The 25520-nt window shown below is 44.5% G+C and overlaps 2 protein-coding genes across 8 annotated transcripts in view; one reads left to right on the forward strand and one right to left on the reverse strand.

Moving 5' to 3' along the window:
• The window catches only part of lhfpl3 (LHFPL tetraspan subfamily member 3), a 70633-nt gene extending 63414 nt beyond the window's left edge, over positions 1-7219 (forward strand). Inside the window, exon 4 of the mRNA XM_005923569.3 lies at positions 4124-7219. The gene's annotated coding sequence lies outside the window, so the exon portion shown is untranslated. The remainder of the gene's footprint in view (positions 1-4123) is intronic.
• Positions 7220-12553: 5334 nt separating this feature from the next.
• The window catches only part of kmt2e (lysine (K)-specific methyltransferase 2E), a 28316-nt gene continuing 15349 nt past the window's right edge, over positions 12554-25520 (reverse strand). For 2 of the 7 annotated variants that reach the window (XM_005923562.3, XM_042220470.1), the window contains 22 exons: positions 25213-25442; positions 24899-25038; positions 24206-24387; positions 24067-24105; positions 23769-23969; positions 23478-23626; positions 23166-23283; positions 22941-23050; positions 22577-22829; positions 21643-21741; positions 19548-19619; positions 18848-19033; positions 18317-18643; positions 17911-18210; positions 17127-17277; positions 16734-16960; positions 16586-16642; positions 15795-16328; positions 15236-15492; positions 15028-15107; positions 14287-14366; positions 12554-14129 (listed from right to left, as the gene is read on the reverse strand). In XM_005923562.3, coding sequence (XP_005923624.1) covers positions 13086-14129; positions 14287-14366; positions 15028-15107; positions 15236-15492; positions 15795-16328; positions 16586-16642; positions 16734-16960; positions 17127-17277; positions 17911-18210; positions 18317-18643; positions 18848-19033; positions 19548-19619; positions 21643-21741; positions 22577-22829; positions 22941-23050; positions 23166-23283; positions 23478-23626; positions 23769-23969; positions 24067-24105; positions 24206-24387; positions 24899-25038; positions 25213-25442 — 4836 coding nt within the window. In that variant the 3' untranslated portion in view covers positions 12554-13085. The remainder of the gene's footprint in view (positions 14130-14286; positions 14367-15027; positions 15108-15235; positions 15493-15794; positions 16329-16585; positions 16643-16733; positions 16961-17126; positions 17278-17910; positions 18211-18316; positions 18644-18847; positions 19034-19547; positions 19620-21642; positions 21742-22576; positions 22830-22940; positions 23051-23165; positions 23284-23477; positions 23627-23768; positions 23970-24066; positions 24106-24205; positions 24388-24898; positions 25039-25212; positions 25443-25520) is intronic. The other 5 variants (XM_005923564.3, XM_005923567.3, XM_005923565.3 and 2 more) reach the window with 5 other exon arrangements.

The raw sequence follows: 25520 nt of genomic DNA on the forward strand, positions 1-25520 counted from the left end.
AAGGCCGACCTCCCTCTCCCAGTCACCTCCTCGCAGTCTTGTCCGGGGAAACAAGGCGTCTCCAGAGCCGAGAGTATCTCTCACGTGTCCTGGGTCTGCCCGGGGCCTCTCCCGGTGGGACTCCTGGAAACTCACCCAGGAGGCGCCCAGGGGGACCTGTAGAGCCGAAACTCAGCATGGTCCTTTCGAGATGTGGAGCGGCAGCTGCTCTACTCTGAGCCCTCGCAGATGGGAATTCTCACCTATCTCTAGGGAAGAGGCCAGCCACGCTTCGAGAGGAAGCGTCATATCTGCCGCTTGATCCCGATCTCGTTCTTTCGGTCACTATCACAGTCGTGCCAAGAGTGAGGGTAGGGACGATAGATCACCGGTAATTGAGAGCTTCGCATTTTACCCAGCTCCCTCTTCCACGACGGCCCGGTGGAGCGTCCGCATTTCTAGCGCAGACTGCACCGCAGACAATCCGTCTGTCGATCTCCGGCTCCCTTTCCTCTCGCGGAACAAGACCGAGATACTTGATCCTCCACTGGGGCAGGAACTCATCCGCCCGGATGGGCACTCCACCCTTTTCCGGCGAGAACCATGGCCTGAGATTTGGAGGTGCTGATCTATCCCGCTGTCTTACACTCGGCTGCGAACCTGTTCCAGTGTGCGGCTGGAGGCCTCCCCGATGAAGCCAACAGAACACATCATCGCGAAAATAGAGATGAGATCATGAGCCACCAAAGGAAGCCCTCCGCGATTGGTGCAGCCTAGAAACGCTGTCATAAAAATTATGAACAGAACGGAGACAAAGGGCAGCCCTGGCGAAGCCCAATACCGCACGGGAGAGTCGACTTATTGCGGCAATGCAACGCAAGCTCTGCAACGGTTGTATAGGGACGAATGGCCCTAGCAATGCGCCAGACACCATATCCCGCAACACCCACGGACACCCCGAGGGACACGGTCGAATGCCATTCCCAAGTACAAAACACATGTAGCCTGGTTGGGCAACTCCCTGCATCTCGAAGTATCCTGGAGAGAGATAAAGAGCCTGGCCATGTTCCGCGACCCGAGGCGAAAACTCGATTGTCCTCCGTACCGAAGGTTCGATAACGACGAACTCTCCTTTCAGCACACTGCATAGATTTCCCAGGAGGTGAGAGTGTTGATCCCCTGTATTGGACACACCCTCGGTCCCCTTCTTAAAGATGGGGACACCACCCTGGTTCTCAGTCCAAGGTACTCCCCTGACTCCACCAACATTGCAGAGGCGTGTCACAGGACAGCCCTACAACGTCCGACTTCAGATCGGGGGGACTCATACACAGGGGCTCTGCCACAAGGATTTGTGTGTGCAGTACTGTCCTCGAAGTGACCTCGCCCCCGGAAATTGGCGGGTCATTCCCCTCATCCCCAGACTCTGCTTCCTCCTCGGAAGACGTGTCAGTGGGATTAAGGAGGTCCTCGAAGTATTCCTTCCACCGCCTGACAATTTTCTCAGTCGACGTCAGCAGCGCTCCGCCAGCACTATACACAGTGCAGGTAGAGCACCGCTTTCCCCTCCTGAGACGCCTGACGGTTTGCCAGAATCTCTTCGAGGCAGTCCGAAAGTCTTTTTCCATGGCCTCTCCGAACTCCTCCCACACCCGAGTTTTTGCTTCAGCCACTGCCCGAGCCGCATTCCGCTTGGCCTGTCGATACCTGTCGGCTGCCTCCGGAGTCCCACAGGCTAACCAAGCCCGATAGGCTCCTTCTTCAGCCTGGTGGCTCCCTTCACCTCTGGTGTCCACCATTTGGTTCGGGGATTACCACCACGGCAGGCACCAACCACCTTGCGGCCGCAGCTCAATGCAGCAGCTTCGGCAATGGAGACGCTGAACATGGTCCAATCGGACTCAATGTCCCCAGTCTCCCTCGGAATGCTGTTGAAGCTCTGCCGGAGGTGTGCGTTGAAGATCTCACAGACTGGGGCGTCTGCTAGACGTTCCCAGCACACCCTCACTACGCGTTTAGGTGCACCAGGTCTGTCCAGCGTCCTCCCCCGCCACCTGATCCAACTCACCACCAGGTGGTGATCAGTTGACAGCTCAGCCCCTCTCTTTACCCGAGTGTCCAGAACATATGGTCGCAGGTCTGGTGATACGATTACAAAATCGATCATCGACCTGCGGCCTAGAGCGTCCTGGTGCCACGTGCACTTATGGGCACTCTTATGTTCGAACAAGGTGTTCGTTATGGCCAAACTGTGATTTGCACAGAAGTCCAATAACAAAACACTGCTCGGGTTCAGATCAGGGAGGCCGTTCCTCCCAATCACGCCCCTCCAGGTCTCGCTGTCGTTACCCACGTGAGCATTGAAGTCTCCCAGCAGGACAACAGAGTCTCCAGGTGGAGCACCTTCCAGCACCCCCCCTAGGGACTCTAAGAAGGCTGGGTATTCTGAACTGCCACTCGGCGCATAAGTGCAGATGACAGTCAGGACCAGCTCCCCCACCCTAAGGCGCAGGGAACAAACCCTCTCATCCACCGGGAAAAACCCCAACGTACCGGCAGCAAGCCGAGGGGATATTAGAATACCCACCCCAGCCTGCCGCCTCTCACCAGGGGCAACTCCAGACTGAGACAGAGTCCAGCCCCTCTCCAGGAGACTGGTTCCAGAGCCCAAGCCATGCGTAAAGGTGAGCCTGACTATAATTAGCCGGTACCTCTCAACCTCACTCACTAACTCAGGCTCCTTCCCCACCAGAGAGGTGACATTCCATGTCCCGATTGCCAGTCTTGGCAGCCAGGGATCAGTCCGCCAAGGCCTCCGCTCCTGGCCGTCGCCCAGCACACAATGCACCCAACCCCTATGGCGCCTCCTGCGGGTGGTGGGCCTGCGGGAAGATGGGCCCATGTCCCCTCTTCGGGCTGTGCCCGGCCAGGCCCCATGGACTATGGCCTGGCTCCAGGGCGGGGCCCCGGTAACCCTATCCCAGGCAGGGTAAACTGTTCCCTCGATGTTTTCTTCATAAGGGTCTTCTGAATCGCTCTTTGTCTGGTCCCTCACCCAGAACCAATTTGCCATGGAAGACCCTACCAGGGGACAAAAGCCCCCAGACAACATAGCCCCTGGGATCTCTGGGACACACAAACCCCTCCACCACGATAAGGTAGCGATTCACGGAGAGGACTTATTCTGTAATTTGTAGCTGACCCATTATAAGCTCACTCACAGGGGGAAGATATGGTCTCATAATCTGATGAATATATGAACTATTGATAAGATTTAATGTATTTTACATACATAATTTAAAAAAAAACTATTTTGTACATCAGTTTAAAGCAGATTTTCCTAAAATGAGATGTATAGACTCACATGAACCCTGTTCTCCAACCTCCATTTCACATAACTGTTGCTCCATTCTCTCCTCTTGTGTTTATCTTCTCTGTCATGATATGAACACCAGAGCTGAGAGGCCACAATAACATTAAGCATTCACTTTACTTGCATTATGTTTTTTACTGCCACCATTTTGGCAGTTTTTGCAACCATACTTCACAAGCGAGAGGTGGATCTAACTGAGAAGCGGAAGGACACAGCACGTTCACTGGGTAGAAATTTGGTAAAGCACACCCTGATGCAAAATGGACAATATATAGGAAATATTAAGGGCTTGGACACCACAAACTCACAGTCTACACACATACATGTAAAGCAGAGCCCAGAATAATGTTATAACATGAGAATTGGCTGAATTCACCCAAATCTTCCCACGTGGTTCTTAACTGGAAACCAACCAGTACGAAATAAACAAAAAAAATTAGTAATCACAACCCCTCCTGTCATTTACCCTCCAGCTTTCTTACCCACTGCTTCTGATGAGAAAGAGCCAAGTTTAATTGTTGTGTTTACAAGCAGTTGCCAATTATTTTTCTTGCATTATCACATCATGTGCTTAAATTATTTTTTATAATAAATAGATGATGTGCGCACAAGACCTACTCTTGGATTTAAAGACAAAGATTTTATTCAATTTTATTTATATATCTCGAAACCATAGCAACAGTCACCACAAGGCATTTAATATTGGAAGCTAAAGATCATCATGGTTCCAAACTATGTTAATGTCAGCTGATTCTACATTATTTTTCTCAGTGTCTGCAGGTCTTACCACCTAGATGTAAAGTCACTTCAGGATCCAGCTTTCCTCTCCTAGTCAACCTTGGAGCTTGGATGCAGAACTGATGAGTGGAGAATCAACATCAAAGAAGAAGAAGGACAGGAGGAAGTCTGGAAGAAGCCACACAACCTCATTATGGAGACTAGGAGACCTTTTGTCCTCCCTGGAAGCTCTTTCTGTAAAATAGTCCTCAGTTGCATCTCAAACTGCTAATTTTTGCAGGATAAATACATTAAAAGACTTTGCCCGTCTTGGTAGGTTCATCATCACACCTGAGCTGTTCTGGAGGCGAGGATTGCAGGAGTGCAGAGGTTCAGCTGAAAAATAAAATTAAACAAAGTGTGAAAGACATGGCACATCAGCTCCAGGACACAGTTTGGACAAATACCACAGAGTGGCATCCGCTCAAATCGAATTAAATCAGAACGCATTAACAAGACTTTGACCGACACAAATAAGGTCTTAACAGACTTGAGGTCAAGGCTGTCAGATCTTCTTTCTTATCACGTCAACAAACTTCCTGCAAAGGACTCCAGCTTCGACACAGTTTGACCTTTTAATTTAAACACGAGCATTGTCTGCAGAGATGTGAGGGACTGGAGAGAATGACAGGCTGGATAAGCGAGCAGGAAGAACACAGCTGTTTTCTTATAATTAAATGTTTGATGTGATAGAATCAAATGGTAGTAATTAGAAGTTTTTACTGGTGAGGACTGTGCAAAAACAGAGTAAAATATAAGTGTACTAAAAGGGCGAAAACATTGGTTATATAAAGTCTATAATCTGTGTATAGCTGTATGTTGATTGTGTCCCTGTGCTTTGTCTTAACTTTAAATTGTACATTTTGAAATGTCATTTTATTGTACCATTAACAGTATGTGCCATAGAGTATCTTGTAATCTGGCAGTATTGTGAGGAACTAAAAAGGGAGTAAGTGCTGGACTCGAACTGTGGATAGGTTTTGTATTGTTGTATCTTTCTTATTTTTGTTTCCTGTCATCCTTCGCTGTCTCACAACAAGAAAAGAACGAAAGGAAGAAATGAGTCTAACTTACAATAAATGTGTTAATGGAAAGAACAAAAGAACTTAACAGGTTATGTGTTTTTGTTTTGGTGCTGAGGTTAGTTGCCTTCAGGTTGGTAGGCTACCGGTTTGGCCTACTCAGAAGGCCGAACTACTTATACCCGTCTGAAAAACGTAACTTACACATATCTGTTTTTCTACACCCATTGGGTTTAACAAATAACTTACAGTTTTGGTCAGAAGTTTACGTACAGTCATCTTGGACATGAATGTCCAAAAAAAAAAGAAAGAACTGGATCCCCAAGTTTAAAATAGTTTTGGATTTTCTCTAAAACATAAACAGGCACAGATCTGGCTTTTAAGCCTAGTGCACAAATTTTCAACTGGGTTGGTCGTAGCTTTGGTCATTCAGGAAGCTTAAACAGCTGGAGGATCATCATTTCAAGTCCAGAAAAATATGCAAACTGTCACCCTCAGATGAACTGGTTAGGATGCTCAGGAAGCAACAAGGCTCAAGACTGCAATGAACTGGAAACTGCTGGAACACCAGCATCAGTGTGCACAGTGAAGGAGGTTCTATATCCTTATGGACTGAAAGCATCCTGACCAAGAAGGAAGCCCCTGCTCCAAAATCAAAAACTTCAACCTTGACTGAAATTTGCAGATGTTCACACGGGCAAGCCAAATGCTGTCTGGAGAACGGTTTCATGGCCAGATAAGAAATTAAAGATGTATGGTGCACAATCTTTCCAGTGTCGCAAAAGAGCAGTTCAAGTAAATCATTAAAAACCCCAAATTACCATGACATTCATGCCCATGATGGTATTTGCAATTGTCTGATCACAACTGCATAAGTGCTTCATAAGGGACTTTTAGAGATGCTGTTTGCTGGAAACTTGCCCTTACTCTGTGCCAGGCTTGCTAACAAGTGCTACGCTACACCTGTTTCTGTGACCCCCTGACATTATGTGACCTGAGGTAAGTATTTACTCACTGTTCTTGACACCTGTTGACCAAGCACTAGCACTTATTCTGTATATAAAAAACTATAATCTGACCATGACCTACATTGTAGCCTGCTAAATATGTCTTTAGAGAAATCATCTTCCATGAACATACTTACCAGCTATCAAATACTTACAGATTGGAAAACATGGTACTCATAACAAAAATGTCTTCATAAGACATCACATACTCTATTCTGTTTTCCCTCTCTCTCCTTGAATAAAAATATAGGTTTTGCACTTGAGCAAGATGCACTTCTTTTCCACTGCATGTGTGCCTTTACGGGCCTTTTTTCCAGATGACCGAGTGAAGTAAAAAGCCATAATAAAGCACTCCTAAAGAAAGTACTCCCCTTATAATAGGTTTTCTCACAATCTTTAGCGAGTAAACACAGTTAATAAGTGGAGATTAATCAGTTTTACATTACACCTGTAGATGCATACCATCCTCAGCTCGTATGTCTCACTTCTCCTAGAATTTTTTTCAATTGTTAGTTCAGGTAATTAAATATTGAATTGCTACTATGTTCATACAGTAAAATCAAGAAGCACTTCATAATACAGCCGATGACCTGTAGTGTGATTTACCCACATTTCAGTACCTGAAAACAATCTGAAGACCTTAAAGGAAATAAGAAACAAATTATATTTAAGTATTTTTAAGTGATTGTTATTTTCAGATTATTTCTGCGCAGAAGAAGATGTGAGCTGGTTTAAGTTGGTTTTTGGAGGGGAAAAACACTGATAGTGTAGAAGTCTTTAAAAACTCACAAAAACTGTATGTATCAAATATGGTGCACTAGGCAGTAAGGGGTTAAGCCTCTTCACACTGACCTATGAATTATTCAGGCAAAATAAAGCCATCTAGTGCCAAAACTGTGGATTCTGTCATGGAACAAAAGACAGCCAACATCCAAAGAAAAGCTTGAAATGACCTTCAAGAAGCCTGGCACACAGTTCCTGGAGACTACTTAAAATACAAGAAAGCTTGGCTAAGATAGTTCAGTCTGTGTTGAAGAACAAAGATTGTCATAGCAAACATTGACTTTCAAGCTTCTTAGAATTGTATAAACTGTTTGGAGTTGGGGTTTTTTTTTACCTTGTGTGCTACATTTTTCCAATTTCGTTTGCAAGTGTTTCAGTAAATCACTAGTAAAATATTTATATAGATAAAACAAAATGAGGGGTTGCTTAAGATGTTTTTTCACTGTACTATAATAACCTATAATAACCACTGTGACAATACATCAAGTATAGTTTTTGCCTCTTTTCTTTTATAATATTAATATTTTAAAAATACTCTTGCTTGTAAAACACTAACAGTATAATTAGCATTTGCTTATCAAAAATAAATAGATACATTGGAAATGTTGGGAAATAACACTACATTGTCAGCTATCATAGCTAATAGAAATACAGTAAGTAATATAAATACTTAATTTAATACTAATACTGCATGGTGGTATAAATTTGGTAACATCACGATCAAAATAAAAAAATACTTATTTTAAAAATACATTGAGCTGCTATGCTGCTGGCATATTATGGCTTCTGCACCTTTCTGAACAGAAACGAGAATTCCTGTTACGTCACTGTTACCACAGCAAGCTGAAGGAGTCCTGATTGTTTGCCTTGCCACCCAAGGACACCCATCAACATTCTTGATCCAAAAGGTCCACATACCACTTCTAAAATAATAATAATGACAATAACAGAAAGGATTAAATATCTGGGTTGCTATACAGATGCAACCCTGCAGCACATTATGAAAGATATATTTTTTAAAATAAAAAACTCCACATTTTCTTAGAACACGTGATTTGCCAGAATCTCTTCAAGCCAGTCCAAAAGTCTTTTTCCGTGGCCTGTAAGAACTCCCCGCACACCTGAGTTTTTGCTTCAGCCACTACCCGAGCTGCGTTCCAGTTAGCCTTTTGGTAGTTATCAGTTGCCTCTGAAGTCCCACAGGCTAACCAAGCCCGCTTGGACAGTCTTGCTCAGGCACCAACCACCTTGCAGCCACAGCTCAGTGCAGCACCTTCATGGAGGTGAAGGGGTCCCTGAACATGGTCCGTTCTGACTCAATGTCCCCAGTCTTCCTCTGAATGTACTTGAAGTTCTGCCCAAGGTGAGGGTTGAAGATCTCTGCCAGGCGTTCCTCCGCCACCTGATCCAACTCATCACCACTTGACAGATCATTTGACAGCTCAACACCTTTCTTCAACCAAGGGTCCAGAACGTATGGCCACAGATCTGATGATATGCTTCCAAAATTGATGCCCTGTGGTCTAGGGTATCCTAGTGCCACTTGCACTTATCTACAGCCTTATGTTCGAACATGCCTGTTATGGACAAACTTTGGTTTGCACAGACACCCAGTACAGAACACCGCTTGTGTTCAGATCTGGCAACATGAAGTCTAAGTTTGATTGTTCATCCATGTTCCTACTTGCACCTATGGTCACACGCTCTGAGCAGTCTAATTGAAAGAATGAGGTTATATAGGTGGATATAAGCAGTGGAAATGAGCTAGGGTGGCTAGGCTCAGCCTTACAAATAGAATAGGAGGGACTTAGGCTACGTTTTTTGTCTGCTTGTTCACACTACAAATAAAATGCGACAGCAAACGCTCTCTAGTGTGAACGCTCAAAGCGGTCCGCATGCGCAAAAGAAGACGTCACACACAACGCACTCCGTTTATACCCAGAGCAAACAATATTGTTTGGCTGATGGCCCTTAATATAAAGACTTCCGACTTTACGTTTCCCAATTTTTGCTTTAAGTTATTTTGTTATTTACATAATAATGTAAATAACCTAATAATTATCCTTATTGCTGTTTTAGAGGAGCGGTACTTCAAAGGATAGTTGCAGATTTCTGTCAGAATCTGCAGATTATACAGTACAAATACAATGTTCACGTTTCCCCAACGTTGTCTTCCCAACAGTTTCACTAACATCTACACTTATTGGCCAGGAAGCGTTTGCGATGTCTTCTCCGGAGCTGATAATTGGCGTCTGTCTTGTGTCAGTGACGTAAAAGACGGATTTAATGCGACATGACCGTTCAAACAGCAGTCGCTTTCTAAAACATCGGATATGTATCGGATTCAGTACCACATACGAAAGTGACCCAGATCGGATGTGAAAATATCGGATTTGTGCCGTTCACACTGTCATACCATGATCAGATATGGGTCGAGAAGTTGTTCTTTTCTGCTTAGGCTGATTTCCACATGACCCAAGCCCAGATAAGTGGGAGAAAATGAATGGATAACTGTTGAAAGATCTTAAACTTTCACAAAGTTGTAGAAAATAACAGAACTGCTTTTATATCCTTCTTTGTGATGAGTAATGACTTGTAGGTCTAAATGTGCAGCAAACGGAGAACTCACATGTGAGTCCTGGTTGTTACCCTCACTTCCAAAACACTGAAGGGCAGAGGAAGCATCATAATCATTAAGGGGGGGGGGATATAATTTTTGGCATGCACACCAGCTACTTGATTAAAATCAAGACATGTGCACGGCCATCTGCTCACATGAATCCTAACAGCCTTCAGGGGGCTGTACACCTCTTAGAGGGAAGATTAGTCTCTTTGTTAGAGGAAGTTATGAGTCATTATTGGCTATTTTGTTTCAACCAGAGACTAAAGCCTAATCACTATAGTGCCTCGTGAGGCCGTAATGCTCGTTATACACTCAAGGCAAAATTGGATGGATGTATGAATATAGACGGTGTTGCTATTATTGGAACCACTACAAGGGCAGGATGACTTCAGAGTAAAGCCACACTGTGCCCTAAATCAGAAGGGTCCATCCGCTATACGGTGACCTTGTCATGACATCTCAGCTCCATGTGATCTCACTTGGCTCAGTTTCTTTTATTCTTAACTTTACTTTGAGCTGAATAAACATTTACTCTCTGGAGGACAAAGCCATCCCCACCCGCTAACATTAGGTGTGTAAATAAATCCTCGTTAGACCTTCCTCAAGGGAGTGCCTTTCCTTATTTTTGGTCATATATATGTTGCTGGAGGCTTTAGGCTGCTATAAATGTTCAGTATCAGACATTTTTTCCACTCTTTGACAAATGTCATTACTGCCAGTAAGGTCATCTACTCCTGTCCCACACTTTTTATTTGCAAGTGGCAGCCAATCAAAAAGAAAGTTAGCTTACAGGGAGAGGAGGGGTGATGCAACAACACCCACTACAAGAAAAATAAGGATTAATTTGAAGTGCAAATGATGCACAGCTACTCTATAAAGGCTCTTCCACACCGATGTGTGGTATTTCATGCATTACACATATTTTGGACTCTACTTTAGACCTATTCTTAATGCAGCTGTACACAGCCTGTGTTATTTTGCAGGATGAATTTGAAGCCAATTGGACCACTGCATTTGGCAACAAGTGCACTCTTAGATGAAAACGTGCATCAGTACTGAATATACAATGATCTGGAAATGGTAAAATTCCATCATTTAAACTCAGACACACAGCTAGACGCTGCTCTGGATCAGCTGGAGTTTGTGATTCCAGGTCTCACAACATGAGCTCAGACTACCTCACTGACATGCTGAAATATGTATGAAAGCGGTCGCAATTCAGCTTCAACTACTGGATCAAATCATAAAATTCTCCCTGCTGCTGCCTTCTCCTGAGATGAAGGATAAACCCCAAATCTCAGTGTCTTAAGTTTTTTTTTCTTGCTTAGAAACATCAGGACCAGCTAATAATGGCTTGATGTTGACTTGCCCGCCCCCACTGCATTTATATACTTATTATACAAGTTTGGATATTTGTCTCACTGCTCCGTGTATAACAACCTTAAAGATGAGGATTTTAAACCTAAACACCGTATGAACTGTTAAGCACGATGGTTGTTGACAGTGGTACTGGTACAGTTGACAACGCTGCCAACGCAGATGCACCTGGGGTATGAATTTGAAAAGAATTACATTGCCACGTTTGAATGATCTCAGTCACAACATTTTCAGAAAACCTGACTTTTGACCTTGAGGTCAAGGTCACCAGGAATCAAACTCATCTGAGTTTTGTTGGCTGCACCTATTGCATGATTTTGAAAAATCCTACTTCCCTTTATTCTATAAGTCCACTTTAAGCACTAAATAACATCTTCAAATTTGCCTTTTGTCTAACTAGCAGTTAAATACCTACAGATATCATTTTTACAATAATATGAATTAAGAAAAAAAGAAAGAAAAAAAGGTATTTTTTCTATTAATTCTGTTCCACCTCTGATTTTCACTTCTAACATTGTTCCTTTTTCTATGCTGCAGAAAAATAATGTACTCTCAACATATCTACACAATTAAACAACTTGCCAAAGATTATTAATTAAATTTAATTTACAAGGAAACTCATTTTGGGAAAATAATGGCACACAGTTAACCCCCAATCAATTTTTATTCCTATAATTATAGTCCAACTTTAAAGATTTCCTACTGCGTTCCAATGTTCCAGTGTTTGGATGTTGATTATAAATATGCTGTAGGTGGGCAGTATTATTACCTCTCAGCCTCAGTTTTCTGCTGTCCTTGTATGATTTCAATCTGAGCGGATATTTGTCAAAGCAGCCGGCAGCAAAGACGACGACACAAATGTTCCCCGGCAGACAAATGTCACGACAAGTGGTGTAAAACTGTCATTACAGTGATTTATTATAATGAACCATGAAAATAGCCAACCAGTGCAGTGTCTGTGAGTCTCTCCCCTCCACACAAACGTACACTCACACACACAAATGATTTAAAAAAAAAAAAAAAAAAAAAAAAAAAAAAAAAAGACCAAGTTGAATAGTTGAGGATGGGAGGGTGGAGGGGGTTAGAATAAAATAAAAATAATGCTACAGTCACAGAAACATTCAGCTTTGCCAAGAAGAGTGTTTGTATTTACAACAATATTTTTAAAAAAAACAAAAAAAAAAAAAGTATGGGAGCAAATTGTAACAGTGCAATAGAAAAAAAAAAAAAAAAAAGTAAGTATAGCGCATATTACACAAAGTTTTTCATAAAAGTAAAGCAGTACGTTACGCCTATACATTAAATTACATTTTCTACAAATAACCATTGATATTCAAAAATAAACCGCTAACATCCTACCTGTGGGCCAGACCACCCAGCCTACCTCAGAAGACACTCGTTTTTACATGAAATCTCACGCACGCTCTGCTTATCTAAGCAGCCACACACACTGAAACACACACACACACAAACGAGTTCGGCCTCCTGTGGCAGTGAGGCAGGTTTCCCCGAAACTGGTCTTTTTTTTTTTTTTTTCTTCTTCTGAATCTGCAGCGGTGAACAGATATTTGTTGTCAGACAGAGGAATAAAAAAAATATTTGTCTTTTTTTCCTTCTTCTCTATACAAAAAGAGCTTTCTCTGCGCTATAATGAACCACTAGATTAAAACAAATAAATGGTGTATAGAGATGACAACAGATGAGTGAGAGGAGGAAGTAAAATGTTTAACTGACAAAGGGGAAAGGAAGAGGAAGGATATAGGCTGGAATGTCCATTGATAAACAAAGTGCCTTACAACGGGAGTCCAAACAAGACACAGAACAAAGATCCTTCCTCTCCATCACAGGAAGGATATTATAAAAACAAACATGGAGGCCAGAGAGAAAAGGGCTATGAGCACCGGGGAGAATCGTCTATCTTTATTTTTATAGTCTGTCTTGAAGATTTATTTCACTGTCCTTTTTTGTTAAAATTTTATGTCTTTTTTGTTTTTCTTAAAAAGTACCCTTTTATCCCACAATCAGCTGTTTTTCCACTGGCCATGTGTACAGGTACATAGAAAACGTATCTACAGCGTATGGTACATGCCCCCTCACGATGAGTTCTCAGGGGCTGCCAGACACCGGCAGCAAGAAGGGGCGGGTCAGTGCCACCCTGTGCTCAGGTACCCCGAGCTGTGGAAGGGGGTCGAGGATGCAGGAGCTCCACGAGTCCCAGAAGGCATCTGGGAGGCAGCGGCCTGAGACTGGCCTTGTTGAGTCTGTTGGGGAGGAGGTGGGGGAGGTGGAGGCAGTCCGGTCTGCTGAAGGGGTGGGGGGTAGGAGGATGGGGGTACTGAAGAGTTCGCTGCAGCACCAGGGTGCATCAGTGCCGGCTGAAACCCCCCTAAGTTCTGATAGTGGTGGGGCTGCATTGGGGTGTTGGTAGAGGGAGCTGGAGGAGGCGGAGGAGGTGGTGGCGGAGGGGTAAGTGACAACAGGGTGCCTCCTGAAGGAGGCGGCTGCTGCTGTTGGGAGGTCTGACCCTGTGGGGGAGGAGGTGGAGGAGGTGCAGTTGTCATCATGAGCTGATGTTGCTGGATAGGAGGTGGCTGCAGGTTGACGTGTAGCAGGGTGGGGCCAGGCATTGGGTGTGGAGGCGGAGGAGGTGGCGGCGGAGGAGCAGCTGAACTCTGATAGTGCACGCTGTGGGGAAGAGTCTGTATCAGGGGCTGAGAGCCTGGAGGATAGGGCGGCGTGACAGAGGGTTTAAACCCAGGGAAAGGTCCGGCAGGTGAGGGGCTCTGGCTTGGAAAATAGGCTGTGGAAACAGGCGGTGCTGGCGGTGGTGGTGGCGGTGGCGGTGGAGTGTTCTGTGTATTATATTGCGGAAAAGCACTGGGCCCAGTCTGAGTCTGGGGCTGTGGTTGGTTCTGAGTTTGGGCAGAGAACAGCGCCCTCTGGCTGCGATAGGGCGAACCCTGAGCCTGAGGCTTTGGAGAGTGGAGGAGGGACGATCCAGGGTAGTGGACTGGTGAGGAGGGTAACGGGGTGGGGTGAAGCTTCGTCGGTGTTAGCGGGGCCGATTTGGGTCCTGTTGGCTTGCTTGTCGGCTGGCTGGTCAGATTTGGCGTCCGAGGTTGACCATCGCCATCTTCCTCCTTCGATGGCCGACCAGAAGGTTGGACAAGAGGGCCAGGAGAACAGGGCTGCAGAGGAGACGGACAAAAGTAAGCAGAGATGAGTCAAATTAATCAATTTAATCAATTAAACTTTAACAGAAAACATGACTAAAATTAATTACATTTAATAAAATAAAAATAAACTGGCAATAAAACTGGTGATGATAGCCTGACGTCAACTCACTGTGTGGGTCGGGGTCTTCTGGACACTCGGAGATGCACACTCCCTCATCGAAGGCGTATCTCCACCTTCTGTCTCACCATCTAAAAAAAACAACAAAAAAACCGGTTCTTCTTTTAAAAAAAAGAAAAAAAACATGAAAAATATAAACAGCTCTGATGGAGACAGATCTGGTTGTATGACCATTCATGGATGGTTTAAAATGCTTGCAACACATTGATAGTAAAAAGCATTTCAATACAAATACATTTAACCACAAGCCACTCAAAACACACTTAAACATTCAAAAAAAGAATAGCACACAGTTCTTTAGTTAAATCCACATTGTTTAATTCAGGTTATGAGAAAACAAATTACTTTATTATTCCAGGATTTCCTGCACACCAGCTGCCTTCATATTGCAAAAAAAAAAAAAATTCCAACTAATTTTACTCTTACAAAGAAACAAAGCATTCACCACCACTTCACTCACAAACAAACTAAAAAAAAAAAAAAAAAAAAAAAAAAAAAAATAGGGAAATGGGGTAACTACAGTCTTCATGTACTACAGCAGCGCACCCCTCAAACTGCTACAGGTATTTTGGGTGCTGGTTCCTTGAAAAATTTCAGTAAACATGATCAGCTACTATTACAAAAGGCTTAAGGGCACTTCTGTACATGCACGAGCAGTTTCTGCCCATGGTAGGCTGTAACATATAGGGTTTGCTTCTCCATCCTCACACCGTACGATTTCCGTTTTCTTACCTGTGTCTTTGTCTTTGCTGAGCAGCAGAGCTCGGTGGTAGCTGCGCTCTCGGGCCTGCTCTACAGAAGTCGACGATGTCCTGAAGTGAAACATCAATAAGAAGACTTTATGTACTAAGGTTTGCTACCATGAATGCAGAGCTTTTTTTTTTTTTTCCTGTTTACACATTTCCCTGTAGTTATCATTTCAACACATTAAAGCACACACCACTGTCCTTCTCCTCCCTCCTTCTCTCCGGTGGACTCTGCCTCCTCGTTTGTCTGTGGCTCTCTTAAAGCTGCGGTGGTGGTGTTGGAGAGAGCCGTGGAAGCAGGAGGTAGAGGAGGCTCGCTGGTGGTCTCTAGAGAGACAGAGAAGGCGTCCACAGCTAGAGGCGGCACAGTGGAAACGGGAGAGCTGCACTCGGTCTTGGAGCCGCTGCGACGGGCTTCGCGTTGACGCTTACGGTATTCTAGCAGGGAAACCTGGGAAGAAGCAGAACCACAAAAAACCATTAAGTCAAACCAGTAGAGGGCAGCATTTGAAGAAGAATAATTCAACCTTTGGAAGCATCAATACTTCTGGAGTCCCGCTGCCAACCTCATTTGTTTGCAATGTATTGGTACTCTCTGCAGATTATATAAGTAACTAGTTATTTTTTCAGACTGTTGACTAATTAACTGTTTGTTTAAACTGTCTGGGGGCAAAATGCATTTACAATCTCATTAAGGGCCATTTAGTGTTTTCAGATAGCTTCTTTTTCATCTCTATAGGTCAGTAATCTCACCTTTTTCTTCTGTGGGGGGTTCTGTGCAGAGCCTCCTCCGTCACCAGCGCTGTCCCCATTCAGCGAGCGTGAGAAGCCAAGAGAACTTCCCTCCTCAGAGCCGGGGTGAAAGAGCTGCCCTTGGCCTTCGCTAAACGAGGGCTGGGAGCCAACCAGTGACCCCGTTCCTGCTGAGGGTCCTGCTGCAGCCTCAGGCCTGAAGGGGGCTGCCAGAGGCTCCAGAGTGTGGGAGGGGGTGAGGTCCCTTAAGTTTGAATTGACTGGAGAGAAGTTCAGGCCAGCTGGTCCAGTCGGGCCCCTCTCTGGGCTTTTTATCCAGCCAGAATAAGAGGAAGCACATGCTTCTGTAGACAAGGGAGCCTCACTGGTGCTTTCTACACCCCCACTATCAGGCCTGTCCTCTCCACAGTCCACCGACTCAGCAGGTGGAGGCTGTGGACTCTCTGGAACTGACACCTTAGCTTCTGACGGGAGTCCATCTGAACTAGGAACCTTGATGCAGGGAGAGGACGCCAACGAAGGAGGACGATCGGCCTGGGTGAGAAGCAAGGGATGAAAACACAACATGAACACTGATGAGGCATAACACTAAGAACATGTCTGCTTAACAGACTTAAATTGACATTATGTTTTGGATTACTGGTTTATGTTTGGATGTAGCTGGACATTTTTATTATAGAAAAACTATTACAGCAATACTACCACATTTTCAGATAGTATAATACTGGAACTGAGGGAGACTGATGGTTAAAGTCATTTCCAAATTAAATATATTAGAGGTATGATCTTACCTCCTGCACACAGGGTTTTCGGTTGACCTCTGGTGAGTTCTCCCCTGAAGATTCATTCTGTGTAACCACAAACACACTTAGCCACTTTTTCTTCCTCATGTAAACAAACATGTAACGTTTACAGGCTTATGCATAAACACAGCTTTACCTCCTGAGGGGCATTAAGTGTTGGCGTTGGGGTGCTGGGCAAGGGCTCCATGCTTGGCTCCTCTGTTCGGGGACGTGGAGGGGTGGCCATTAAGGCTGGTGTCAGCGGCGTCTCCAACTGTTCTGTCCGGGTGGGCGTGGCACAAGGGGAACCGTAGGGCGTTGAGCTCTCAGACATACAAGCGTCCAAAGGACTCAACCTTCGCTTTTTCAAAGGAGTGGGCAACTCTGCAAGATGTCAAAATGAGCGTGGCATCTATGATTTAAAGTTGGCTTGATTATTTACTGTTATTAAGACTGGTTTCCTTTACCATCATTGAATAAATGGACAGTTTTCTTTGTTAGGTTTGTAGTTTAAGTGGCATTAGATTGATATGTTCGAACCCAGACTTACCTGGTAGCGAGCAGGTGCCATTATAGGGTAGGGGGCTGTCTGAGTCTCCATTAATGGAGGGGCTGAGGGGGCCTTCACCGGGCATGAGAAGACTTGGCCGTCTGCCTGGGCTGGTGGAGCCTTCCTCCTCTAGAGCTTGCTTCAACCATCGCTGTAAAAACAGAGCCATTATAACAAAGAGAAAGAGTGCACAGGAGACATTCACAACAGTTTCAAACATCTAGTGGCAGGTATATCTACTTAATATTGTAATAAAAATATAGAAACTAACCTAAATGGTCATGGTATTAATCAAGTTACCTAGATGGTGTGTAAAAGGAGAGAAGTTTCTAATTTCAAGCTTAAAAAAAAACAACAAAAAAACAAACAAACCCAAAAACCTCTCCTTATTCATTTAGATAGGGGCAAAATAAGTGCCTATAGGTTTTAACAAGATAGCTGCTGAATGATAAATTCTGCTTCTAGACGCACTTTAGTAAAGGAGAATATAAATTCAGCAACTTATTAAAGGAAGCTTCTAAATAAAGCAGCTAAACAGTGACAGTCCTGTCCCTCGATAATATTCTGGGCGACTTCAAATGAGTTCATCCCACTGGAAACTTTTTGATGCATTCATGGAGACGGAGTTAACAAAGAATGGAAGAAATTCAAAGGCTGTGGCATTTTGGGAAAACTTAGTTATTTCCTATGTAAACAAAGATCTACTTTCCAAATCTAGCTGTTTAAGTTTTTCCCATGAGCATCAAAGAAAGGCAGGATTGCTTTTAAAAGCAGAAGTCTGTACCTTCTTGCAGGAACCAGTGGTTGGTGGCATTTCGGGTAGTTCTCGGGAACGCCGTCTCCCGGTGGGGACCCCGGGAGATGTGGGGCTGCGGTTTGCCAAGAACGGGGACAAAAAGCGGACATAGTGTTTGGGCGTGCTGTAGACCTGCTGGGAGCAGGCCAGGCCTGGCAGGGCGTTGAGCTGCGTGGCCAGCACTTCAGGGTCACTGCTTATTCTCAGTGGCCTTTCTGGGACTGGTTCTGGTGTTCGTACAGCACCACGGTCCTGCTGTTTCTCGCCTACCCACTCATTCACAAAGTGCTGTGGAAAAGAGTTTGAGAAGATGTAAAAATTCTAAAGGGTTCCTGAACATTTTTTAAAAAGCCAGAAATATGTTTCATATGCAGAATTAGACATGTGCCTGTACCTTTTTTGTTCTGAAAGTCTTGCTCCCTGTTCGGTTTCTGTCAGGTGCAGGTGAGCTGCTGTGCGGAGGACTGGTGTCGGGTGCTTGTGTGGAGATGGCCTCCGGCTCTGGCACAGTGGGTGTTTCTCCTTCAGGGGCTTCATTGGTCACAGGCTCCACAGACTCAGTTGGAGAGCTGGGAGGCAGGTCAGAACAAGTGCTGATAGTGCGAGCTCGTCGCCGCTGTTGCCCAATGTGAGTACGGTTTCTTGAGAAACTTTTCCTGTTCCTCGTGCCTTTAACTTTGGCTGGCTTTAGACCTGGCTCCTCTTTTACTTCCAGAAGTGGCTATAAGAAACACATTTGAGAGTTCAATAACATCACATTTGAATACATAAATCTCTTAAAAATCTGACAATAGCTTGCTCCAAACAAAAACACACATTTTTTATAGTACAGCTCAGAAGAAGCATTTGTGCCAACATCAATTAAAATATAAATAAAAGTAAAGTTTTGGGGTTTTTTTTGTTTTTTTTTAATCTGTGCTCTGACCTGGATGACAGCTGGCGAATCTGCCGTCTCTGGTGTGGCTGGAGGCTCCTCCTTAATGTCACTGCGGCCCCCAACCTCGGACTTTATGCTGCCGATTCTCTCCAGCGCCTGCTCCCGTCGTTTCTCTCTCTTCTCCATTCGGGCAAAGGCTTGCAGGATGGCCTCCATCTTCCTCTCCTCTCGTGTCTGCAGAGGGTTAGATGTGGGGCATGGAGGAGGGGCGAGGGAGAGGAAGAGAGTGCGCATAGATTAGTTCATGGAGTACTACTCCCCAGAGGTAGCGGTGCAACTGGTTAATGTGTGCTACGCAGCGAAAAGCATTTCTATCTGAGTGCAGAGTGCCATATGCAGAGCCAAGTAGAAAAAAAAAATGTCCCTTCATTTTCACAATAAGAGCAACAAAAAGAGGAGATTGGAGTGAGAGAAAAATGTAGGAGAACAAGGTGTTTTAATTTAGCTTGTACGCAAATAAATTTCCCCAGGTCCTTATAAAGAAACCATAGCTACCTCCACCTAAAACAAAGCACTCCATCATTACTCAAAGCACACTTTTGGAAAGGAAAAAAAAAATAAAATTTTTTTGCCTGCATAGGCTAAAGTTTGCTGTAAAGACAGGACTGTTAGTACGCTTTTAACTCAGTCAATCACCACTACGAGGTTGGTAGATGGGTGGGGTTGGCCATGTATGGGTCAAGTTTACCTCCTTGATTTTCAGTCCCCTCCAGCACGAAGCCGCCCCGACAGGTAGATGGGACTGCTCCGCTGGGTTGGCCTGAATGTTTAATAAAGAAACAGCCCAGTTTAGAAGAGACATGTCCCACCTAAACAAGGCTTCACTAAAAATGGACATGACTGGACTAAAGGATCTCTAATCATCTGGTGAAATTTTTCCAGCGCTAAGGTTACCTGGTAATATGCAATAACACTATGCAGGATATTTACAACTATAGAGCATCTTCAGGAATGCACTAACAATGCCAGGATGTAATGGCCCTTTTCACAGCAGTGAGAAAAACATTGGTGCCACTCCAAACCCATAGTCTAAGACCCCAAGGTCATGCAATTCCACTTGTGGCTTCTTTGGAGCTTTGGCTTCCAAAGACAAGGCGTCGACAAGTATTCAAAAAAATTTAGGAACAATCTCTTATAGCAGGACTCCTGCTGTAAACCAAAATCTTCACAGAATTTCCTAAGAACTAAGTTTTACAAAAAAAACAACAACAAAAAAAAACACTACAATAAAAAGGCACAGGTCTTTTAATTCCTTCTACCAAAAGCTGGGCATTCACTACAATCACTGACCACCAGCTTATTACACCCATCTCACAAAGAGAGTCACAGCACATCATTTGACATATTCTTAAAATCTTGATCTTTAAAGTGAGATTTAAGGTCCTGCTTGTCTGGTTGTGAATTACTGGACTTCAATCACATGCGTTTGCTTTTTGTAGGGCTGCATGCAAACAGTGGCACCAATGGCAATGATGCTGTATGTAGGCAGAATATTGATCGGTTGAAGTTTGGCTCGAGTAGTAAAGGAAACAATAGCGGAGTTCCCCACAATGAGGTAGAACAAACCGCAGTGGTAGTAAAGGGTTATTTTTAAATGTCCAGTTTCTTTGTATATTCCGACTTCTATCACAGAGGCTAAGCTAAAGGAGCCCTAACAAAAATATAAAGAAAGGGGGAGCCCATGTTAGCAATGATTTGGCATTTTGACTCTTCCCACAGGCAACAGAACACCAAGGGTGAAGTGTTAGTATACATAAAATATCTAAAGAGCTGGGGTAGTAGGAAGACAACATAAACCCAGGATGCCCTTTCCACCAATAGAACTTTCAGTAAGAGCTTAAGCAGGCAAGATATTTCTCTCCCATGCAGCATCTCCACCACACAGATTTAAAAATGACCACGCACACCTACTACGCTTGTGACCGTCAGTGTGCAAATGTATGCTTCTTTGCTCGAGCAGGGTGCCCTCTTCTGCCATGTTGCATAGAAGGCAGCTTATTGGATCTCCCGTAGTCAATAAGGCCCCAGCAACAGGGCTCTACCCTCTGCAGTCACTCCCTCCATCTATCCATCCATCCATCTCTCTGGCCAATTATAAGAACTGTACCTTAGCCAAAGATGAGTCAGCGATTTACACCTTGGGTCTACCATGTGAAACGGAGCTGACTGCAGGGTAATTTCCTGTGTGTGTGTGTTTGATCCCATCTCTCGGGGACATACGACCATTTGGCAGAGAGAGTGGTTGAACCCGTAACAGGCCATTTCAATCTCATGGCTACAATGAAGGTGAGAAGAGAGCTCTACTCAAACTGTAATACACACTGGGGGATAGTTTCAGTGTGCATAAAGACACAATACACTGGCAAGGTTGTCAACAGGCATGCGGCACTGCAGGCCTGTTCATGTTCTCACATGGTGAAGGGGCAAAAGAAAAAACAGGCAACAAATGAGAAAATAAGCGTAATGACAGACAAGCACAAAGCCTCAGCGCTGTGAGAAAAGGGGAAGCTGAAGGAGGGAAAGCACAGTGGGTTTGAACAAAACAGCAACAGAGGCACCGATAATAGTGGGAGCACTAGCAGTAGATGAATGGTGAAGGAGGAGGCTGGTTTTATGGAGGAGAGGTAGAAGACAGCTGCTCCTATCCAAGCCCTTAGCAGACAAATAGTTAAGTCCACACCCAGAGCAACAGGGGACAGTTTTTATTTTTGCTCTTTCTGCTGGGTGGTAGCACGGCAGCGGGGGAGGGGGGTAAGCTGTAGCCCCTAGCTTGGCACACTTACCATCTTCCTCCTCCTCTCTGCAATCTGCTCCTCTGACTCCATCTCTACTTCATTGCTAACGGAGGTTTTGTCTTCTAGATCCTCAAATAACTCAGGATCCTGTAAGAGGAGGGGAGAGCGGGGTATGGCGCTTTATCATGGCTGATCATTCAGTCTGGCTACAGACTAGAAGGAGACAGGTAAGAGTGGAGGAGAGGTGAGGTGAGGGAGAGGCTGAGGAAGAACTTTTTAAAGATACGCTTAGATAGGTGGTTGGTCTGTGCACATTACACAACTGCTAAGTGGCCTTCTTGAAAGTTATGACTTTATTAGCACCCCCTTATTAAATTATTGGTGTAGCAGCTTGAATATTGTCATGTCCATTGGGTATCATCATAGCACCATGATATTAAAACCTCCTATGTCTTACTGGGACAGGTCTACTCATGTTTCTGCATTTCTGAAAGCCTGAGGCAGTTCTTTCTAATTCAAATGGGACCGGTTTCTAAACCAAATATTCAAGTCACAAATAAGATTTCCCTGAATCATGAACTCTAAAATAATTTCCACAACTGATAACAAATGAGACTTTTGTTACCGTCGGCGCCTCTGCTTGTGTTACTACTGCACATCTCTGCCAGACCAGTGGAACAAAAGTGCAGTAAGATATGGTCTGTATAAGGAAAAAAAATTAGCTGGGAGGGGACAAAAGTGGATGCATAACAGGGATGATGGGAGAGGAAAAAAACAAAAAAAGGGAGGGAACTAAACAGGATGTACAATAACAAAGAGTGACTAAAAATGGAAAACACATGCACAGACCAAAATAAACCACATGCATGGACTATAAGGGTGAGTGCATTTTAACAGAAAATAAATCTAAATTAAGAAGTTTTAAAAAGGGTGACTGACACCAGGCATGTTTTGCGCACCGTACATTAAAAAGTAATCTTGCCTGGTTGTTTGAGATGGAGAGTCGGAGAGGAGAGAGTTTTCTCTGCTTGCTGTCGCCTATGTTCTTGCCCTTCCCCTCGCCGTCCAAACCCACGTTCTGGTTCTGGGCCTGGTCGTCCCGTGCCAACTCCTTGTCCTTCCGATTCCCTCTGCGTCTGCCTCCAGAACCCAGGTTCTCTGTGGGCTCTAGGTTGTGCTTGAGCACCGGGCACTCCTGGTTCCCCTTCACACAGGCACAGTCCACCTTGTATTTACTACAAAAACAAACAAATAACCCAAAGCAAACAAACAAAAACAGGAGAAATTTAGTGAAACAATCTTGTCTTGCTAGCAAGCAATTGCCAGTTTTACTCCTTAACACTTACCAGCTGCCATAGTCAAAATCAAAACCGATTGTGATCTCTGTGCCCTTGGATATCGGCCGCAATGAGTAGATGTATAAATGTAACATGCCGTCCTCAATGACATGACGCACCTGAGGGACGTTCAGAAGAGTATTGGTAAAAAATAGCGCTTGCAACTATGGATAAGAGTTTTGGTTAATTAAGTGAAAAGAAGCAAATTATTAAGCACTTTTGAATGTTACATACTTCAGAATTGGGAGTACAAGAGCGGCGAATGAAACGTGCTTCGTTTCCAAAGCTGCGAGCGTCTACACACATCTCCAGTCCATCAAATTTTGAATAAAATAACACAAAAGGGTATGGCCTGAGGAGAAAAGCAAGGTCAAAGGATGAGTGGGATCAATGCACACAAAACACCTCAATTTAACATCTTAAATCATCTGCCATTACATTAAGAGTTAATTTATTTGACCTGCACTAAAAACGAAGTTGCACTCAATTTAGATTGAGACAAATCCAAGAGGGAAAACCCTTTTGACTCGTGACAAGCTTCCTAACCTCTTGAAGAAGTATCCGTTGGCCTCAAACTGCTGTCGAAGCATGAACTTGCCCCTGTACTCAATGATGAGGGAGTCTGGGGCCAAGTCTCGCACCGCCTTGAGGATCTTCTTGTTCTTCTGAACTTGACTCTGGGAGACACAAACCGCCTGACATAAACAAACATCTTGAATTACATGTGAACCCCAAGAGGGAAAGCTAGTGCTGCAGACTGCTAGAGACAAGCAATGTTTTTGGGTGTTATCATATTTGTGTTACCAGTGGAGATTCACTCAGTGTGTATATTTGTACCTCTACAGGGGGTTTGAAAGAGGCTGGGTGCGTGTTGTATGCCAGACTCTTGCCGTCGCCTTGTTCTTTAACACGCAACAGGACCTGAACATCCTCAGTGTACTGATTACTGCTGGCCTCCTCGTAACGCTCCATCCACGTTTTGATCTTGTTCTCCCACAGAGACGGGTGCTCTGTTGGCTCCTGTTCGGGAGCTGCACCCTGAGAAAAACAGTACAAATGTGACTCACAGCTCAGATTTAACAGGAGCATTCTGGATTCTAGAAATGGTGGACGTGAGAGTGTTCTGTAAGTTTACCTTTACTCTAGAGGATTTTCTGGACCCCTCTCGAAAGGCCTTTAAGGTAATTAAATAAATTAAAAGTGTGAGGTTAATCGGCATTCCAAACAGGTGTTTGTAAAATATTAATTTTGTAAGTGAATGAGTAAACGTTGACCTTTTTAGCTCGAGCAGAGGACGCTGGAGGCTCTTTTTCACCACTCTTTTTGCGCTTTTTATCAGATTGCTTATTGCCAAGGCGTCCAGTGGTGAGGGTGATGGTGGTAGGCGTGTGCTGGAAGGTGGAGTAGAGCTCTAGCGGAACCTCATCTCCACTCTCTGTAGCACTGGTGTCCCCGTCTGAATGAGCAAGCGAGTTATTAGGAGTCAGGCAGGGAACAAAGAAAGTGACACACACAAAGATATAAAAAGCTACACCTGCTTCGGGCAAAACAAAAGCTAATCGTGTCATACTAATGGAAGACAAGGCTTGCTACATCACAAACTAAATTGCAGTTTTCTGCTTGACCTGCAGGTGTCAGTACATCCTGCTCTCAGGCAGAATTATATCTGGCTGTCCTGCAGGGGGAGGAGGCTGCACCCTGACACAGCTTACAACCTGCTTTACTCTGTAATGAGCTGGCCATTTACTGCAGCAAGGAAGCCAGTAAAAGCAGAACTGAAACATCTATCTGTGGGTTCTTGCTTCTAACGCCTCATAGTTCAGCTCTCAAAATAATCTAGTTTCTCTAGGTTTTCTTTTTGTGAATTACTGCAACTGCATTGAGATTTTTGTCAACAGAAATTAAAAAAAAAAAAAAGTACAAGGGTAATGGGAAATGTTGGGAGCTTTATAAATGTGTTCCCTTACCAGATAAAGACTCTCTTTTACGGGTCTGCAGCAGGACGGCCCTCTCTCTATCGAGGTGTCGAGGTTGGCAGCGTTCACACAGGTAGGTCTCAGGAATGTTCTGTCTGTCAATGCCCATGCAGTCTATGTGCTGCCAGGCACTAAAGGGAAACGTTAAGGAGTTTTAATAAACCTTCAAGTCACATTTTCGTTCCCATTAACCACATGAAGTTACAGAAAACTGATCTAGTGAACACAAGGAACAAAAAACAGGCAGCTAGATGAAAGAGGCCTGAGTCAATACTAGTCAAAGCTTGTGACTACTTGTGTCTCACCTGCACTTGTCACAACAGATCATGTAGCCATCGTCATGGGTGAAGCCACAGATGCAACGGGTGATGTCAGCCCCGTAGCTGCCATCCTCTGAGGTGCTGAGTGTGGTGCCCCTGGACGCTTCGTCCTGGCCCCCTGGAACAAACAGCCCCCCCTCTCCTTGTCGGATCAACATGGAGGGGGGTGGGGAGGCTGGCGGTGTAGGTGGGGGCCGCGCCCCATAGTTGTGGTCCTGAGAGAACAATTGAAAATGTACCTTTCATGTGATATAGGTAAACGTTGCTTATCAAAATAGTTTAGTTTACAAAAC

The sequence above is a fragment of the Haplochromis burtoni genome, unplaced genomic scaffold (assembly GCF_018398535.1).
Source record: "Haplochromis burtoni strain Fernald_Lab_line unplaced genomic scaffold, NCSU_Asbu1 Contig_49, whole genome shotgun sequence".
NCBI classification, from domain to species: Eukaryota; Metazoa; Chordata; class Actinopteri; order Cichliformes; family Cichlidae; genus Haplochromis; species Haplochromis burtoni.